At 41.3% G+C, this 21,754-nt stretch overlaps 1 protein-coding gene across 1 annotated transcript in view; it reads right to left on the reverse strand.

Annotated features, from left to right (window-relative positions):
* Positions 1-21,754, reverse strand: part of DNAH3 (dynein axonemal heavy chain 3) — a 213,068-nt gene that overhangs the window by 137,588 nt on the left and 53,726 nt on the right. Inside the window, exons 10-15 of the mRNA XM_089674783.1 lie at positions 12,005-12,139; positions 10,816-10,927; positions 7,607-7,848; positions 6,740-6,840; positions 6,525-6,630; positions 387-516 (exon numbers count right to left, since the gene is read on the reverse strand). Coding sequence (XP_089530909.1) covers positions 387-516; positions 6,525-6,630; positions 6,740-6,840; positions 7,607-7,848; positions 10,816-10,927; positions 12,005-12,139 — 826 coding nt within the window. The remainder of the gene's footprint in view (positions 1-386; positions 517-6,524; positions 6,631-6,739; positions 6,841-7,606; positions 7,849-10,815; positions 10,928-12,004; positions 12,140-21,754) is intronic.

A 21,754-nucleotide genomic window follows, 5' to 3' on the forward strand; every position in this document is an offset into this window, starting at 1 on the left:
CCCATTCTATAACATATCAAAGGTTCTAGTTCTCTTATTTACCTACAGGTTTAACACAGTATCCTGCTTGGGGAGGATCATTTCTCATACCCCCCCCCCCTCAAAAAAATTCTGTATAAGAAAAAAGATAGGTATATAAACACATACAGATATTTACATAGGTATAACATACTGACATATGCTGTGCACTCGTTTGAACAAGGAGAAAAAAAGCATATTTATCAGGAGGAGATTTAAAACAAAGCACTTTCCAAAGTGTGATTTTTTTTAGATAAAACGTGTGGCAGGAATATCATATATCAGCCAAAAAAACTGTTGTTATGTTGATGAAATATCTTTTATTTTATGTGATTGTCTTCACTCCAAACGTAGTGTGACGGCCTTACCCAGAAGGCAGGTGTAGAGTCTCATCATACTGTATGTCAGGTGGATGGAAGACGTCTGTACGAGAAATTTACATTCCAGATGGATAAAATTCAAGCACGGCTGAACGAGCCAGTTAAACATGTCATTGATCTGAAAGTAAAATCAAGTACAATGTTTGGAAATACTATCGCTGTGAAGCCAAAGTGAACTGCAAATCCTTACAACAGATCAAAAAAACGTGGACAGAAGCCTTAAAATTTACCATTACTTGTTTTCTCCCCCTCCCCACCCAAACATTACCAAAACATCTCTCGATCCAGCACTGTGCCAATCTGCAGCTCTCTTCTGCTGTCAATAAAATCCTGTGAGGAGAGAGAGGGGGTGTGACCGAGCTATGCTGTGTGTGTCTATGGACACATACAGCCTGGCTTGGGAGTGCAGCTGCAAGGTGCCCCCTCAGCTCACAGCTTGTTGAGGGGTTACTCGGAGAAAAGGACGAGCAGAGAGCACCAGTGGGGATACCTCAGGAAAGGAGGTAAGGGGACATTCTTGGGAATGCTATTGCATAGAGCAGAGAAGTATAATTCCTCTTGGGCGTAGCATCAGGGGTCTCAGAGGTCACAGTTGTGACCCCACTCATGCTCCAGGGGGTCCCATGCTGTCTCCCTATCACTATGACAGGCAAAGCATAATTCCAAGCAAAACGGAAGCTCTGAGATTTTGGCTCCATTCTCAAGTCCTGAGCCGGAAAGTAGCGGAGGAAGGATGGGGTGAGGCCAGCCCCACTGGACGGGAAAGTGTCAGTGCTGACAATCAGGCGGGGATGGACACTGAGCTGTCCCCGGGTTGAGAAAAGGAGGGGAAGGAAAGCACTGTTCAAGAGCTGGTACTGCTGTCATTGGGGAGGTAAAAAGATACCGTTCGTAACTGTGCAGAGAACAAACACACCACCCCACTCCTGCCCACAACTCCTGCTGATACTCACACAAAAATTCCCACAAAATCCCTTAACATCTCTTTAGGGGCCCCCGAGGGACTGTGGGCTCCAGAGGCTGCAGATTTTACTGTGACAGTTTGAACAGGATAAGCAAAGGTGGGGGGGAGCTGGATGGGGAATCTGTCATTGTTAGCATAGAGGGGGGGTGGTGGTAATGATACATTACCAGGATGGTGGGGGGAGTCAGGAATTCCATGGTGGGTCATGTGTCATTACTAGGAGATGGGCACCTGAAGGTAGGGGGTAATTTGTCTTTACCAGGTGGGGAAGGGGGTCATCTTTCATTATGTGGTGGGGAAGGGGGTCATCTGTCATTACCTGGTGGGGGAGGGGGTATCTATCATTACCTGGTGGGGGGGGGTTATCTGTCATTACCTGGTGGGGGGAGGAAGTCATATGTCATTACCTGGTTGGGGGGAGGGTCATCTTTCATTTCCTGGTGGGGGGAGGGTGTCAAATGTTATTACCTGGTGGGGGGACATGAGTCATTACCAGGAGGCGAGGTCATCTGTCTTTACAGCAGGAGGGGGTCATGTATGATTAACTGAAGTGGGGGGCTCTTGAAGGAGGGGTAATCTGTCAATACCAAGAGGAGGCAGGAGGTCGTGTGTCATTACCAGGAAGGGAGATGTTACTTTTCCCTAATATCCTGCACCTCCATATCATTGCACCCTGGTCATGAGAGAGGTAACTGGGTGGTGTTTAATAATGTATAAAAGAAAGGAGTTTAAAGAAAAAAAAAAAAGTGTAATATCTGCAGTTGCACACTCTCTGATCAGCCCCACACCCAGCCCAGTACAGTACCCCCCTCCTGCCCCTGCTCAGCCTTGCACGTACACAAGATGGGGGCAGGCAGGCCACACTGTGAGTTGCTGGGTGAAAGCAATGGGCTTGTATGTGGATCTGAAAGTAAGAGGGCCTGCTGAGTCTCCTCTTTTACATACAAACCTACTGCTTTCACTCAACAGCTCAGAGTGTGGCTGCCTGCCCCCACCTTGTGTGCATGTGCAGACGGCAGCAGGAGAGAGAGAAGAGAGAGACAGCCACCATACAACTATTATATCTTGGCATGCAGTGGAAGCACCTTGGTGCACGGTGTAAGGTAGGTGGGGGAACCAGCTAAACGTTTGCATTGAGGCCCACAAGCTTCAACCTACGCCTCTGATAATCATGTGCTTACTCCCAGCAGTGACACTGTCAAAAACACAGCCTTCCAAACGTCTCGAATTTTGTAAACATTTTCAGACAATGTATACCATATAGTTTAATATTCATGGTAAATCCTGTACAGATAAACTGTACTTGTAATTACTTGTAATCTGTATTGCATAAAGATACTTTTCTGTCTCAGGGAGGATTTCCTGATGGCGACAACAGTGGGACATATCTGTGCATTGTTTGTTGGTACGGCTGCCTGGAATCTCAATTGGGAGAGAGTGTAATAGAATAAAAGCCCAGATGACCAACTGGGAGAGAGGAACAGATTGTTTTCACAATGTAATAGAAAGTAGCTACATGAGTACCTTCATGGGAAGATCACAAAATATTATAATGAACACAGCGGATTTAAACATATTCATAATTACTTCTAAAATTACTGAAAAATGTTAAAGCTTGTATGAGATGTGAGACATTGTGTTTAGATATACTTTAAAGTTGACCTCTAGGCAGATTTAAAAATTAATTACCTATAGTGGACTTTACTTTAGAAAAAAGTTTGCAAGAAGAACTATACTTTGGGGTTGATTTACTAAAACTGGAGAGTGCAAAATCTGGTGTAGCTCTGCATATGAACTAATCAGCTCCAAATTTGTATTTGTCAAAACGTAATTTAACAAGCTGAAGTTAGAGGCCGATTGGCTACTATGCACATCTGCACAAGATTTTGCACTCCCAAGTTTTAGTAAATCAACCCTTATGTCTTTCTGCAAAAAAAAAAAAAAAAAAGCTTTTTACCCTAAGCTAGCCAGAGATGGATCAAAATGCAGCCAGCTCAGCAAGCATCTGCTGAAATTCGATTCATGTATGACTGTCCTTATTTGACAGAAGCTGACCATCGGATTGACTTCTACCAAGAACTCAAAATGTGAGAGGGAGAATCAGCACTGTAAGGGCTCGTTCACACTAGGCTGTTTTGCCAACGCTTGCCAAACGCCCCTATAGCGTTTGGCAAGCGTTGGTCCGGTGTTTGCGGAGCGTTTTTAACGCTCGTCAAACGCTCCGCAAACGCCGCATGCGCGGTTTAGCGGCGGTTGCTAGGCGTTTGCCGAGCGTTGATAACGCCCCACAAACGCCTATAATGCATTTGAGTGGTGTTACCGCTCCGCAAACACCCCGCAACCGCGTCGCAACCGCACCGCAAACGCCGGAGCGGCACCATAGACGAGAATAGGAGGCTTCAAAGCCTCCTGACTCGACCAGAGGCGTCCGTTTTGCCGCGACGCAACGCGATGCGACGCGACGCAAACGCTCCTGTTAGAACAGCACCATGTGCTGTAATGTGCAGAATTGGCAGAGGAGTTTGGGAAGCGGTAAAAACGCTTCCCAAACGCCTCTCTGCCGCCTGCACACAAGGCTAGTGTGAACGTAGCCTAAGGAAATCAGTTTACTCATTTGTACATTTCTGCCTAACTAACAGCAGAAGCAGAGGCATTTTCTGAAAGCAGTGGACCTGGGTACAAGAGCATAAGTTGGCCCCCCAGCTTGAGAGAAAGAAAAATAATATACTGCAGTAAAAAGTGAGTTTTTCATTGTGCTACATATTGGACAAGGCTGAAAGGTGTGGTTAGAGTGTGAGATGACTTACATGGTATAGAATGAGGTATGATGAAATAAGGAATACGCAGTGCAGTGTACAGAATGCGGTAGTGTGGAATAGGAAATGTACAGTGCAGTGTACAGAATGAGGTGTTGTGATATAGGAAATGTGAAATGCAGTGTACAGAATGAGGTGTTGTGATATAGGAAATGTGAAATGCAGTGCACAGAATGAGGAGGCAAAGATGCCAAAGCACCGAAGCTGTGCTTTGGCACAATTTTAATGCACTGGGAAGCCCATTCAAATGACAGGACTGCCCTAATGCAGCGCACATTGTGGCACATAAAACATGCACCCACTTTCACACCAGTACTCTGCCTGGACAACAAACATGTGAATAGGAACATTTTAGGAACCTTCACTGCAGTCAGTCTGTCAAGTTTTACCTGTCTCGAATCTTGGTGGTGAGTAGGTGGTGCACATACACTGCAGCCTGGGCATCAGCAATAAATAAATAAATACAAGCAGCTCCGTCTGCTCAGATCTGGTGAGGATTTAAATCACAGCTCATTGGCTGCTTCAGACCACATAGGGCACATAACAAAAGCAAAGTAAGTTACTCACACAGAAATCCTGTGACAGAATCAACAGCGGGCAGGATGCAGCTGCCTGGCACTGGGGCATGTGAGTTATTTGGAATCGGAATTCTTCATGGTGTGCAGTGTGTGTCAGAGCACAGGGGGCCCCAGCCCCCTTGGGTTCCTGATGCCCAGCACATATTGCACCCAACAAAGATACACTACTGAGTGAGAGATTCATGAGAGAGCAAAGTAATGATCTGATCCATGTTCAGCTGTTCCTTCATAGTCCAGTAGCATGTAGGGGCAGGTCCTAGACCACAATGTATTGCTTAGCTGTAATATAGTCTCCTAAGTCTCTCAGGCAATGCAAGACCTTGGTACTGCCTGGAAGGGCTGTTTGGATCACAAGACTGTTTGAACGTGAACACAATTACAAATCCTTTGGCAGGTAACATAGTTCACATCTATGTATTTCAAATGTATATTTAACAGTTTGCCTGGAAGTAGAGTTTTAAGCATACTATTTAAGACCTGGTCTCTTTGCAGTGATGTCCATAGGATCAGCAGTGAAAGGAAAGGAGTTCCCACATAGATTCCCATGTTCCTTTGAAAAGGTCCAAATTAACAACAGTATAATGGAGGGCATTATGTTGACTGTATGACCTCCGCTGTGAGCTGCTTTTGACCATCAGAAGCACAAGCCTAGTATCTGTAAACCATTACAGACACCAGTGGATCGCAGATTTGAAGGTATGATTGTGTAATGCAGGTGTGTGCAACAATGGTGAGCCTATAATTTGGGGGTTCAAAACAAAGGAAACGTGACAATTTGGCTCCTGGGCAACTTGGAATCTTAGCGTTAAAAAGGTTGAAAATCATTGGTCTAAAGTCTGTTGTAAGTACATGTATTTATCTACCTATGCAAGCTGGATTTATTCTGGCTTTTTTCTTACTATAAATTTAAGATTGCTGGCTCTCCAGTACAGTTTGCTGATCCTAGGACATTTTTAGGTGACCCAAAGCAAATGTTTCCATTATCTTAATTATTTGCGCTACGCTGCAAAAAAGGCATGGGTCATAGTTTCTGGATATCAGGTCATGTTTGTGAATGGTCGTACCCTTTCAGCTCACCATGATATAGCACTTGATCTAAATGGAGAAAGTTCTATAAAAGGTTTCTTTTGCTGGCATATACGGTAGTTTAATACCCATTGCTTTCCCTACAGTATATAGTTGACCCCTGTATCTTGTTGATATTCTTGTTGAAATCAAAATAAAAACTACATTTTGCTCATTTGCCCTATTATAAAAACAGCCTTGCCTGTTTCTAAGATGATGCAGTATTTTTTACTACATTTACTACATATGCCATATTGATAAATAAATTCTGCTCTGCTACAAATAACTAGCACACTAGCTACATATAGCTACCTATGTGCATTTATAGCATTAATGAACTCTAAACATTATACACAATAAGAACGCAGAAGCAATTTATTTCCTCTTATATGTCAAATTCTTGAAGCAAACATCATGGTGTCTCTAAACATCATAAATTATAAACCAGCAGAGCCAGGATCGATTTTAGATATATACTCATCAGCCATTCTGAAATGACTCCCTGCAGACCCACCAACAAGTTTCAATGTTTAAGAATTTATTTTTTCCATATTGATATTTGTAAGCCATGTCACAATTTAATCAAGTTTTGTGTAAGTGTCATCTCCCACTTGCAATAAGAAACAGTTCTGCTGAATACTCGACAGCAAATCACCAAAGCCGTGGCCTGTGTAGCTTGTATTGAATTAATTCATTCACTCACCAATTCTTTGTGCTCAGTTGTGAGGATTTCAGGCAGCGTTTTCATGTAGGAATCTTTCAAAGGTTTCCATCCAAGCTGTTGGGGTTCCATATAGATCATTCCGCACCTGAATTGTTAAAAAGAGAGGAATGCAACACCCTCAGGCAAAAGATAATGCATGCTGAGCAAAATAAGATGGTTACTATCCTTGGCCATCTGAAGTAAAATCCAATTACCTGCTCACAGTTGCTGGAGAAGCTTGCTCTAAGTCAGCAGGCTCAAAAATTAAGCTCATTTTTGCATTCATCTGAATTATTTCACCACTCATCAAGCACAGCTGAAAAAAAAAAGAAAAAGGGACACATGCCAAGGGTATATTGCAGTTTCACCATTTTCAGTACATCAAAGGTCCTACTTAGTATTTCTTGCCTTGAGCTAGCATTTGTTAAATCAATTTAAAATTAAAACCAATCACATTCATTGGATAGTACTTTATAGATATATTGCTATATAAAGTGATGTTCATGTTATTTGAATATATTGTATAACTTAATAGAGCAGTTTCCTAGTCTGGTCATTGACAGTCAGTGGGAAATATACCTGACCTGTCTTTGAACACGCTACAATACTAAAACCTGATCATTTCTGTGACTTGGCTATAGGGAGTTAGAACGCAAAAGGTGAAACACTTGTTCCATTTTCCCCCTAAAGACTTTACAGCAAAGTGAATAATATTGGTGTGTGATAACAAGCACTTCTAACAGCTGGAAAACTTACTGAAGTTCTACAAAGCGAATCCTCGCCTGTGATCATTGCTATCAATTCTAAAGTCGAACATATCTCTTACAAGCATCAAATTTTTGTACAGCAACTAAACTAAGACTGAGATTTGAACATAATAATCACAGTCTTAACAATAAAATACTAGGGTTGTTTAAAGTAAACCAGTAGGTGTATTTACAAAGCAGTATCTTCCTGGTACATATTTGTTAAATTAGGAAATTGATTTACCAGAAGTGAATTTTTCATGAATGCTACATTCACTGCTTTTTAAATATGTCCCTAGGTCTTATCATAAGTTAAAAACACAAAGAGGCTATTACCTTTTTATTGTCATCCAGGACAGTGTTCATATTCTCTATCCAGACAGCATCTACAGGGCCATCAAATATAATCCATTTTCTGTCATCTGTAGTGGAAGAAGCTTGTTCTCGAAAAGTAGTTGCCAGTACTCCATCTGTCCACTCATGACTTACTGGGTCAAAACATCCATATAATTGTCCCATAGTAATGGCTTTAGGATTGATCACTTTAAACTCCACAGCATACTCATCCATTGATTTAGCTAGGGAAACAAGAAAACAATTCATTAAAGTTGATCACCTTTAACTGTTTTATATCTCATAATTTATTCAATATCAATACAACACTTAGTTCAGAGTGACATATTTTTGAATAAAATATATTTAAGCAAAATATATATTTTCTAACTTACATACAATAAAATGTGCCTTTAGAATATAAACTACATACCCCTAAAAATTACATGTGTGTTTCTGCTGCTTGATCAGAAAGATGTACTTTGAGAAGAGGATGGAGGATAGGGCCTGTCTTAGTTCAGACCATAGTGTATAATTGTCAGCCTCAGACAAACCATCTTCCCCCATTCTTCTTCTGAATTATGCATCCAGTTCATACTCATTGTTACTGACTACATAGCATGCTCAGAGGAGGTACATGATTTACTGTCGGTGAAAAAACGTACATATTTATATTTACAATATGACATCACTCTGTCTGTTGCAGAGTTAAATTTGCTTTTATATCTACAGTAACCATCAAAGCTTGCATTTAGCCCAAAATGGTTTGGCAGAGACAGTATAGAGTGCTATCACCATTATATCTTTTACTGAAAATCTGTGTAGTGATTACCCTCAGAGGGACTGATGGAAATAACCCAGGTCTCCCTTACCTGTTCAGAGGATACCAACACCCCCCCCCCCAGGTACCAGTTCCAGAGCACAAGGACACGTTTCAGGCTCAGCCTAGGGGTGTCTTTTTGAAGATTTATTAAAGTACTTGAACACAGGTGGGTAGAGGGATGAGGGTGCAGGATACTCCACACACACATGAAGGTATCAGAGGACAATTTCCCAAGCAAAGTCCAGTTTTCTCAGTTTTTAATCCTCCAGTAGCAGCCTCCAGTAATGCTGGGGGTAGAGGGGACAGCCAGTTGGTCTGAGACTCTATGCAAGCAGTCTCAGTTCTTGCTGAAACCTCTGGCGTCTACCCTCAAGGTACTTGCATACCTAGAGCTCTAGGCAAAAGGTGCTACTCAAAATGTCCAGAGTCACCTCCCCAACAAGCATCCCTGCAACACTCCTCAGTGAAAGGATTCCCTGTCCAGCCCAAGCTTCTACAAGCAGTGTCTTCCAGCAAATTTCTTTAGGTCCAGGTTACTCCAAGACCCTCAGCCAAGCACATGCTGCGCCCAACAGCAACAGCTCTTCTGTCACACAGGCTGCCTCCCAGGGTTGTGGCCCCAGGAGAGAGAGCTCTGATCAGATCCTTCCAAACATAATTTATTTTCTCCCCAGCCACTCCTTTTGGGCTCTCTCAGGGACTGGCTAGGTTATAATAAATATTCATGGCCTATGGATTGATCCTCCCACACTATTTCTGGAGTATTCTTCCAGAGGCAGAAAGGAGCAATCAACGCCCAGGTTTAGAGACCTGACAGACATGGAAAATAAATTGCAGTTCAGTTGGATACAGCAGAGCCAAAAACAAAATTTAGCCAGCCTAGGGCAGGTGCGTTACATATGCAGTATATTTGCTTATTTTTGATAAGTGGCTCATTCAGCCACCATATTTGTGGGCTATACACTCTTACAGCTTAAAGTCCAGTTTTAAAGGAAAAGGGGGTTACATTATTATATGACCAAAAAAGATCAGTTTTGGAATATAATTTTTAAACATGTAAGATATGAGTCAGTCTTATCTGTAGGATACAATGCCCCCAGCAGTCTGCAAAGGCAAGTCCATTAAGCCTTTTAAGTAGCTTTGCAAAGTCCTTGGGGAGTGCTTGAAATTGTAAAATTATTGTAAAATTACCTCACTTCAGTTTGTTTAGATCTATGTTTAAAGCCCCACATGGGGTAATTTTCTCAACCTTGTTAGGTTTTCAGGGCATAAAGTAAAGATAACATTTCACAATGGGAGACAGCAATAAATAAATAAAAAAGACAGGCTGTTTAAACCTTCTCTAATCTAACACAAAGAAGTTTGGCTTTAAGTAGACATTGATAATTTTATCATTCATATTTTTTGTTTTGATATTTTCTGCACCATATCATTAAAAATATACACAAAATGCAATTTTCTAGTTTGACCAGTGATAGCTTTATGGTTCAATACATTTTTGTTTTGATTTGAGTGTAATATAAGTGTCAAGCATGCACATAAAGGCATCAAGCACATGTATTGAACTCAGTGATAGTCTTAGAGCTCGTGTTACTGTAGATAAAATGGCCATATTTATAATGTGTCCCATTTTTATCGACACCAAAATTAAATTTCTGGTACAAAGCATGGCAAAATTATTTACAAACAAAATTTTTTCACTTTGTTAAATATTTTTGCTGTTTACTGCATAAAAAAGTAAAACTATTTTCAAAAGACATTGTTTTAAAAAGAAAGCCTGGTTTGTCCTTTAAATAATTATATTCATATTACTTATGGATCATCATCGGAAAATTAGTGCCGAATCAATAGGCCACTATCTGAAATATTGCTCTAGTCCATAACGAGTCTACAGATGCAAGAGCTGAAATGGGTAAAGAAAAGTTTGATCACAATGATTTGCTTAAAAGACAAGACCCCTACATCAGACATTTAAATTTTGGTTGAATGACCAACTGGATTTTTATAGTTTAAGGACTCTGGCAGCAGTGAGTTGCTATTTCATATGATGTGCCCACAGTAGAAGGCGTCTTATTCCTTGTTGTACTTTTGTCAACATTTTCATATCACAGCAGTATGTTGAGTGAAACTGCCTTCGCAAGGGCAAAATTAGTAAAATTCTGTCAGACATGTGGCAAACCAGGTGATTCTGAAAGGCATAGCTTGCAGTCAGAGTTTTAATATACAAAAATAGGAAGCCAGAAAACGATAAGAACCATTAAAAGTTTGCTGAAAATAAATATTGATTTGTGGTGGACTGAACCAGTAATTGTACATTACAATTCTAATTGTAACTGCTTCACTAAAGAGAACCCGAATCATCCAACCACACAATGAATGTCAGCCTTACCTGCATGTAAATCAGCAAGGGCTTTGGCCAGAACCTTGTATGCACAGGTCTTCCCCCCCATGGGGTCCCCAACAATCATGAAACCATGGCGCACCAGCATCATTTCATAGATCTGCAGTGTTACAAAAGGCAAAATTACTTTTATAACAAAAAATCTGTCTATTCAAAGTGTTATTCGGTAGTAGCAGAATTACAAGAAAGAATTAGGACACAGCTTCAGAAATTAGGTAAAACAGTGGTAACAAAGCAGAATTTAATTTTTGGTTTACATCTGCATCATTTATTTTTAATGAAACTGTGAAGTACAAAAAGTTTAAATTAAATAATCAGTCTTCATAATGGAAATAAAAAATATTCTACAATGCATAATATTCAAATCCCTATGGTAGCCTCTACGATATACCACGCACGGCCTACTCTGCCAAACACTAGGAAATATTTTATGGCCCATATCCCTGGGATTAAACATGGGAAATTGCAATTTTTACTATAATGTAATATTTCGAAGTAATCTTTTTCTGCAATTAGGTAGGTGTGTTCAATCAGATACAATGTGGGGATAAACAAGTTTATTTAAGAGCAGAGGTGGATAATTTTTGGTATATGTCTTGAATGAACTATATGCTTTAATAAATCGATTTTTTATTTTCTTTGGTTTTGATATATCAGCATAAATGCTGTTAACAATGTGAGTTCTTGTAACTCTTCTGTTGTAGACATAAATTATAGCAATTTCTAGTCATCAGAATGGTCACTTAAAAATTTGGTCTCTAATAAACTCCCATCCTATCCTGCATACTGGCTAAAATTTTACATGATCCAGACAGGAGAATATATGCATGGGCTGCCAAATTCAGATTGCTGGAGGGCAGAAAAGAGTGACCGAATCTCCACAGCCCTGGTAGTCTCATGTTTTATTCAGGGTTATGATCCCTCACTGAAATAATTTAGCTACAGGAAAGTGGAGTCTTACTCCAGGCTAAAATAGCTGAAGGCTGACAGAACCAGAGACTAGCTGCACAGAAAACCAAATGATTTCACAGATATGCAGCACTGTTATTAAACTTTTTAATGGGATTTCATTTAACAAGCATTGCTCTAACCACTACACAAATAGTTCAGTTAAGCTCCCTAACACCTATAATATAAACTGAATAGTTCAGTTTTGTGTTATCAAGCTGTCAGTTACCTGAATTATTTTTTCAATGAACCATGGTACAGGTTGCAAGTTCATTTTTGCAATATTTTCTTTTAGTGCTTCGATGAAAAGGTCATAATCTGGCTTAGGTAGAACGACTCCAGGAAAGAGATCAGAAATAATACCCTGAGAAAAGAAATGGATGGCATTTATAAGTGAAAAGAAATGCTCTCATATAAAGTGAACCTTACATTTTTACTTGAAAGCTCATTAAACAAAGCATAAAAAAAATATCTTTCCAACTCAGCATTACCAGAATTATTCAGGCTCCCTTCCCCCTATTATGTAGAGTTTACTTTTAAATGTTTTTTTACAAAAGATTCACACAGTCTTCACCCAGGATTCTTCCATTTGAGTCCTATTATAAAAATGAGTTTATGTTGCCTTGAGGCTTGGACTTATTTGCATCATCTATTTGGCTATGGTAGCTTCATGTATTCTTTGTTTGTTTTTCTCCTGAAATTTCTAACAAAAATATTGAACGAGAAATATGAGTGAATCTTGGGTGAAAGCTGTTTAAATATTGGGAAAAACATTTATAAAAAGAACAGTATGTGCTACTCATGAAAATGAAACTCAGTAATATCTGTGATAGTATCTTATTCATGTTGCGCTAGCCTTTTTACAAGAACATCACAAATAAAAAGAAAAGGTCAATGTTTTAAACAACATTCTGCAATCTTCTACACACTTATATTTTATTGTTGAGTTCATATTATATGTAAATGTGATGTTTACTTTAAATCATTATTATTGCAAAGTGGTTTTACACATGTAGTGATAGTTTTCAGTTTACAAATTAATTACTTCATATGCCTTTATATATACTTCTATATCACCCTTGCTATAGGTGTAGACCATTTATGTACCTTTTTAAGCCTGACTGGAAAACTCCAAGGACATTGCTAAGAGACACCTAGTTGTTACTGTTCACCTTCATCATTACAGGAGTGAGCTCTTTCTCTCATTCTATCTCCCTCATATGTGCTCTCTCTCCCCTGATGCAGTAGCTCTGAGCTCAGAGTTTGAGAGCTCAACATGTTATGTTTACCTGCTCTGTATATTGGCTTTGCACAGAGCAGCCCTGATTCCCCTCTTCTTGGGCCCTGCCAGTGGTCCTGGCTCCACCCCCCTGCCAAATGCCCCTCATAGCAAGCCATTTGTTATTAAGGCACTCGTGCGCACTCACTCCTGAGCCATGATCCGTGTGTCCATAAGATACACAGAGCATGCTTGGACCTGCCCCCCTCCCTCCTCACTGGCTATGTTAACAGCAGCAGAAACCAAAGGCTCCTGCTGCTGTATCTGAGCCAATGTGGACTGAGAGTGCCGAGAGAGCCTTCACTCTCATGCACATTGCTGGATCGAGATCAGGCTCAGGTATGTATTGGGAGGGGGGGGGGGCTGTGGAGGGAGCTGCATTTAGAAGGTTGCTATAAGGTAAAAAAACCTTCTGCCTTTACAACCACTTCACCTTTGGTCAAATCTGTACAGTTTGTTTTTATCTACAGATATCCCATACTTGCAAAGGACTTGCACAGTTCTTTAGCGAAAGTTAACTATGGCTTTAAGCCATACACTTATAAGGCTGGGTATTACTGAAAGCACTGACAGCAGTTGAGTTTGCTCCTGGGGGGTGAGCTAATTTAAAACTAAACTTAAGCATATAGCTAAATACATTTTCTATATACAGTATATGGGTGACATTTTGGTTGCCAAAAGGTTCTGTGATATTTTACAACTAGTCCTTAGAATTACACAACCCTGCCACATGGCACAGTCAAGATGGTGACCTCATTTTTTCTGTGCTACAATTCTTTAGTCTAGCTCACACATTTCTGTAAGGAAAGTCAATGAACACACAAGGGTTTTACCTTCAAAAGCTAAAGACTTAGCACCCCCTCTATTCCATGTCATGCCAGCACATTTTATTTTGAACAGCACATTTTATTTTGAACAGGCTTCCTAACACTTTAAAAAAGATATCCACTGTACATAAATCATTTTTTTAACCTTATTGATAACAGTATGTTCACTAAGGGCAAATTTATTGATTGGTCTCCCTGCTTATAATACTTTCTGCTGGCCTCTTTTCTGGGTGTTCCCTCGTAACTCTTCCTCACATGGTCCTACCTACTCACCACTGCCATAATCATTTTAAAAAGAAATTATGATTTTAGGCTTGCTGTTATTGAATCATCCAGATTGGAGGACCAACATAAGTTCTTTATGATCATTATCCCAGGCATATTCTTTAAAGGGTCACTAAATATAACTTACATTGTCACTTATTGTTCTAAACTGGTTTAGATTAAATACGTTTTAAAATGTATTACTAAACCTGCTAAAACTTCAGATACATGTTTCAAATAGTAGTATCAGTAGAAACCATTAGTCTTTGATCAGCAGGTATGCTCCCAAGAATGTACTGTAACTTGTAGTTGATAACTTTAACATTGAAGAAAACTTTAACTCTAGCAAAATATCAATATTCACTTAACAGAAGTATTAGTCACTATCCTTTGAATTTTACTTTTCCAGTCCAAAATCACTTCTCAAAGGATGAAGCCATCTGACAGCTTCCAAATCCTTGAGTAACGCACCACCTCACTATTCCTGAGCAATATGCTTTTTAGGGACAACTCAGGGTTCTGGCTTGATGCTTCTAATGGCTCAATAGGTTCTCACATAACAGTGAGATGGGTGTTTTGGTTACATTTTGCCTACCTGACTTCCTACAACTGTAAGATTCTGCAGCTGAAAATTGGGCTGACCCATAAATATAAGCAGTGCTGACTGCTTTTCTCCTCTTCTCTGACATCTCTGAGACCTACTGTGTTACCTCCTGCACCACACAATTAGAAAAGCTCTCCTTGACACTACCCAGCATGGCCCAACCCCGTGCATTCACCGTGATTGGTCTTATGACTGATTTCCTACCATCAGATGTGAACAGGTTTGTGAATATGCAGGAGAGACAAAAACTGTCAATAGTCACTGTAATTATTCTTCTTAGCCTTATATAACATAAAGCAATTTGCTGCACAGCAACAAAATATACATTTCAAATGTCTTCATTTTTGTAGAGTTTAGGAACTGTTAACATAATTGTGTCTTATATACAGTATGTTATTAGAGCTCTTACTTGTGAAGCTTGTAAACTTTTTTGCTTTATATTTTTGATAACACCTTGCCAAGTAAATCCTGCTTTATATTTTCATGCTAAAAGGTTTTGCTCATCCCCAGCACTACCTTATCATAGAGTGCCACTTAGCTGAAAATTCCCTATGTATTTTATCCAGAGTAAATCCATCTTACTGTTTGAAACATTTTAGTTCTAGCAGATCACTATTTCTCATTTAGAATGTAATTAGTGCCAGTCAAGGAGATAATGGATAGATGTGTGAGTTATGGATTTTCTTTACGTGTTCAGAAAATGTGATAAAACATTACTTTTCATTGCAGAGACTGATAAAGTTTGGAGTTTATATTAGAAATAGCAAACTTCAGGGCGCTGATTTCATGAAAAAAGTTTAGCATATCTGAAAAAGGACCAGCTCCGCAGCTGCTTTGTCAGGGAATGAGAAGATCGCCGCTGCGATCGAATCTGCACATGCGTAGAATCCTGACAAAACATACAGGCAGGTGGGCACTAGGACCCAGACGCGCCTGTCACCAATGACGGCACCAGGCAAGCACTAGGACCCAGGAGCGCCTGTCAGGAGTCGGGCGGGCTATTTAAACCCAGCTCTTGCAATGCTCAATTGCCCTATGGTCTTATCTGTGTTCCTGAGTTCCTGAGAGTAGATTGTTTGTTGCCGACCCTGCCTGACCCTGATTTGCTGTCCGTCTCCTGTTCTGATCCCTGGCTTTTTTCTGACCATTCACCTGCTTAACCCTGCATGTTCTGACCTCCTGTTGACAAACCCGGCTTGTGACCTGTTTATCCCTCTGCCTGCTGATTCTGTACTACACCGCCACCACTGTTACCGACCCCGGCCTGCCCCGACGCTGCTCTAGTTACTTCCTCACATCAGACTCTTACACCTTCTACGGTGCCTCTACCACAGCTGGGTGAACCCAGGGGCTGCGACCTGGTCTCGGCCCGCTCCAAGTCCATCCCCACCATCAGGGGCCCTGGTAAACAAGCAGGTCGGAGCTTAGATTCCGCGCCTTGGGGGATTCCGATCTGTGGAGTGCTAGAGGCTACCGCGGTTGGATTCCTGACATGTTCTACCAACCATTAGGTGCAATATGTACAGGGAAAGTACTAAAACAGTATAGCGCTTGTAGTGCAAGGTCACTGGCTAAACTATTGATATTTCAATACAAAAAAATAAGTTTAATAATACAATGAGAAAACAGACAATAATACATTTTAATGTATTCAGCAGAACAGCTCCAAAGCTTGCCTGTGGTGATTATCAGGATGGTTTTATGATGGGCATCCCGGCTAGAGGTGGTCCTGTGTATGGACTGGAGGTGGAATAACCATAGGGGTCCAGAGTCTGCCACATATAGCGGTATGTGGAATGGAAGTGTCTCCCAGACTGCAGGAAGGAATAATCGCAGTGTCCCTGGAGATTGCGCACCAGAAGTAACATCACCGCACGTCAGAAGTGACCTCAGTTGACCACAAGCCAGGCGGCAGTGGCTGGTGTCTCTCAACCAAACAGGGTGGAACACAGGGAGCTCTACTGGGAGGTCCTAGTTGCCATGATGACATGTTTCACATAGTTTGTGCTTTTTCAAAGTCTGATCTCCAGGGACACTGCAATATTTCATTCCTGCAGCCTGGGAGACACTTCATCTACCATACCGCTATATGTGGAAGGCTCTGGACCCCTATGGTTATTCCACCTCCAGTCCATGCACAGGACTGCCTCTAACCTAATCACCACAGGCAAGGTTTGGAGCTGTTCTGCTAAATACATTACATTTTACTATTGTCTGTTTTCTCATTGCATCATTAAACTTGTTTTTTTGGATTGAAATATCACAGTGGCTAAATGATTAGCACTTCCGCCTGGCAGTACTAGGGTTATTGGTTCGAATCGCCACCACCTGCCTGGAGTTTGCATGTTCTCCCTGTGCCTGCATGGGTTTCTTCCGGGTACTCTGGTTTCCTCCAACACTACAAAGACATGCTGATAGGTTAATTGGATCCTGTCTAAATTGGCCTTAGTATGTGTATGTATAAATGTAATGTTAGGGACCTTAGAGTGTACGCCCCTTGAGGGTTAGGGACTAATGTGAATCTACAATATATATGTAAACCGCTGCGCAAATTGACAGCTATATAAGTACCAGTAATAAATAAATTAATTAATAGCTTATCCAGTGACCTTGCACCACAAATGCTGTACTGTTTTAGTGCTTTGGAGTTTATATTAGTAGATTTACAAGTATAGAGAAAATCTATCACAGTACATTAACTGGTTTTGTGTTTTTTTCTTATAATACATGAATATAGAAGAGCTATACAATTAACAATAACTGGAATATGTAGTTGATATGAGTGTCATATTAAAGGTGCACTCTGTCACAGGGTGTAGACCCTTTAAGTCCGGACACTTTTAACCCCTTCCTGTCCACGCTGTCACAGTGTGAGGAAACTACTGCTGATAACCGACAGCTGTCACAGAGCAGATCAGCACTGATCATCAGTGCCCTGCAGTGCCACCCAGCAGTGCCACCCAGCAGTACCCAGCAGTGCCTCCCACCAGTGCCGGCCCATCAGTGTCACCCATCAGTGCTCCCTTTCAGTGCCCATCAGTGCCGCCTATCAGCGAACATCATTGCTGCATATCAGTGCAGCATCATCAGTGCCTCCTCATCAATGCCCACCAATGATGCCTCATCAGTGCAGCCTATCAGTGCCCATCAGTGCTGCCTACCCATGCCATCTCACCATGCCCATCAGTGCTGCCTATCAGTGCCTATCAGTGCAGCCTCATCAACGCACATCAGTGAAGGAGACAAATTACCTGTTTGCTAAATTTTATAATAGAAACAAAGAAAACTATTTTATTGTTTATAGTGCAAAAAATAAAAAACCCAGAGGTGATTAAATACCACCAAAAGAAAGCTCTGTTTGTTTGAAAAAAAATAATAAAAATTTCATATGGGTACAATGTTGCATGACCACGCAATCGTCATTCAAATTGCGACAGTGCTGAAAGCTGAAAATTGGCCTGGGCAGGAAGGGGGTATAAACATGTTTAAATGTGTCACTCTTCATCAATATACAGCACTTATCTTTTCTATATGCAAATATAATAAAAATGCTTAATGAGTATTACAAAAAGAGTTAAACCAAGTTGATAAATACTTGCGGTGAATAAATAAAAATAAAAGACTTAATTAATATGATTGCTCAATAATATCCAAAGTATGATTGATTTCATCTGTGCAAAAAAATCTTAAAAGTGACTTGGGCAGTTTCCAAATCCACCAGTGTAAAAACTGTTCAAAATATACATCCAATGACATAAAGGGGTTTATTTACTAAAGCTGGAGAGTCCAAAATCAGACTCCCTTCTGCATAGAAACCAATCAGCTTCTAACCTCAGCTTGTTCAATGAAGCTTTGGCAATGAAACCTGGAAGCTGATTGGTTTCTATGCAGAAGTGAGTCTGATTTTGCACTCTCCAGCTTTAGTAAATAAACCCCAAAGTGTATTTGCTACAGATTTCAGTGTTTTTTTTCAAACATGATTCAACACACCAAGCTCCCCCTGTATAGTTAAAACTCTTCGCATTTCCAAGACCCTTAAACTCAAAAGCAGGTCAATATCACTGGACCTCCTGCATCCAGAAGCCTCCACCATGTTATACAAGAAGCAGAGTACACCTCCTCATCGCATTAAAACATTTTAATAAAAACAAGTAACACTTATAAGCAGAGTGCTCAGCCCTGCACTCAGGATTCAGAATTGTAATCATATGCCAGTGCCACTCATAACCTCCACTTTCTGCTTCCATGCATTTCATCACAATTCCTTTTTCGGACGAACATTTTCTAAGATTCAGACGTATATGAATTCCTGATTGGACATAGTAACAAATGTCAATGAATCCAGAAAAAGTAATAACGAAATTAACAAATGCATTTGTTTCATTCGGACGACGTCACACGATGCAATATTAGTTTGAGCCCATGGGGAATTTAATTTTCGAATTCCTTCAATAATTTAGATTAGGATAACAAATGGCTCATGCCATTTCTCTTGGTGGTTAGGACTAGCGCCCAAAAATATTGAATTCTTTCGATTCAAATCTATCCGATTCGATAATATATTGAATATATAGCAATCTTCCGGAAAAACAGCAACATTTTTTAACACACCCGGACCAAAGAATATACAAAATGAATGCTGAAGACATGAAACAAATCCAGAAAACAAATCAGTTCAACATAAAAAACATGATGAAACTAAATTCTTCAAAGAACGAATGCATCCAAAACTAAATGAAATGAACATTTCTGACATGCACATGTCTACCATGCATGCATTCGACTTGGGTTGCACAGAAGAAATAAATGATATTTTGGACCTTATTGAGCACTCATTTTACTTATTAAAGGGTATTCCCACTTCTGCTGTCAAATTAGGATAACACTTATTTTAGATTTGTTACAAAGTCCATATAGAAAAAAATGAATGCGCTGATCCGTGAGACCCTTGACTGGCTGGGACATGTGGTGCATACAACGAAGCCATGATCAGGCGCTGCAGCTCTCTAAATGTTCCACTGAGAGGCAGAAGATAATCTGAGCAAAAACGAAAGCAACAAAGAGCACACAACTGCCCTAGTGTAATTCCATTTATTGAACCAGTAAAGGAAATCAAATCAATGCATGATGTACAGGTATATATAAGGCACATCAAGAAATATTCCTCCTCAGCTTCTCCTGGGTTGCCGCTGTAACATGGGGAACTCTCAGACTGACTGCTCCTGAAGTGTTGACAGGTGAGCTGCGGCTCTGCACTGTGTGCGGCCACTAGTGCACATGTGCCTGGACCAGCCGGTGCCATGCTCTGTCCTCATGGAATGCAACTCAAAGGAGAAGAGGGAAGGCATGTGCTGCATGGTTGGTATGATGATGCATTTTTGAAGCGTGGCCTCCTTTATCAAGTCATGCCCACACACTACTATAAAAAGGACCTCCCATACCCAGGATACCAGGAATGGGCAACTTTAGGAGAGGAAAGCCAGGGGATTGCATGCACAATTACATAAAAATACAAAATGTCTCTTTCTGACACAATCTGGAAAATCTTTCACCTTCTGGGACCAACATTGGGATAACTTCAGTGTAAATAAGCTCTAACCCGTGTGCTCCCCCATGTGCATTACAGAAGTGGAGGGGGATACTATGTTTATCATATCCCTTCTCTATGAACCGTCGGTGCTCGCCAAACCTTTAGCACATAGCGCGCAATGTCCTCCCCGCATAGTAGAGTCCACAGGGGCACCTAAGGCCATAAACTACAAACCGTGTACTGTAGCATATAAACTGCTTAATCTGGAAGACCCTGAAATCTTTTCTACTGAAAGTTCTATAGCCATGATGTACAAATTGACAGGTCTTACACTTTCTAGACTTACATTTAAAGGACCCTGTCAAATTGAGGTATATCCTGAACCCTACGTGATTCATTTTTGATGCGACTAGGGGCAATGATACCTTTTAGATTATTTGCTCTCCTGAACACAACTTTAGGTGGTGTGTCCAGAAGCTGTCAGGGATTCCGTCACCGTGCAGCCATGAGACGGATCCCCTCGGGCCGTGGCGGTGCGAGTGTGCAGGTGCGGGAGCGTGAGGGCGCGCATACGCAGTAGCGCGGAAAACTCGCGCATGCGCAGTAAGCATGCATGTCACGCCAGGCAAGCTATTTAAACCTGCAGAACAGTAAAATCAATGCCATCTGGTCTACAAAGTTCATGCACATATTCCTGATCCTGTTACCTGTATTCTGATTTGCCTAAGAAAGAACTCTGGCTGCACCGACCTCGGGTATCCCTGAGCATCCGCTTGCCTGCTCCCTTGTACTTAATCTGCCTGCTTGATACTGACCCAGCTTGTCTGACTCTGCTACATTTACTTACCTGTACCTGCACCTGGCTTGCATCCTGACGGCTGCCATACTTACCTGCCGCTGCACCCACGGTCCTGCACCTGGCCTGCATCCTGGTCACTGCCATACCTGCCTGCTACTGCAACCACGCTTTGGTGTCCGGTCCCAGTTTGCATCCTGATTGCCGCCATACCTGCCGGCTGCTGCACCTACGTTCCTGCACCTGACCTGCATCCGGATCTCCTAGGTCCCCAGCTACCTGCCGCCAGCTCCAGATCCACCCGGCACTCGTGCCACTCCTGGCTCTGTGCCCTCTGTTCCCACTCGCAGGGGCTCTGAGCGAGAGTTGTAAAAGGACGCCCTCTTTACACGTCAGGCTCCCCAACCAGGTACCCTTCCTTCCTTCCTTCTATCCACCCCTTTCTTCCTTCCACCCACCCCTCCCTTCCATCCACCTCTTCCTTCCTTCCACCTAGCCTTTCTTCCTTCCACCCAACCCTTCCTTCTTTCCTTTCACCCCTCCTGTCCTTCCTTTAAGGGGGAGAAGTTGGCGTGTGTGTTCAGTAAAAATGCAGCTCAGCTGCGAGCTCAACCACCCCCCCCGAAAAAAAACATATCTACAGCCCTGTATGGGTGTACACTTTACGCTCTGCTAAGGT

Source organism: Staurois parvus, unplaced genomic scaffold (genome assembly GCF_062004578.1).
Source record: "Staurois parvus isolate SC_StPar_1 unplaced genomic scaffold, SC_StPar_1.0 ptg000152l, whole genome shotgun sequence".
NCBI classification, from domain to species: domain Eukaryota; kingdom Metazoa; phylum Chordata; class Amphibia; order Anura; family Ranidae; genus Staurois; species Staurois parvus.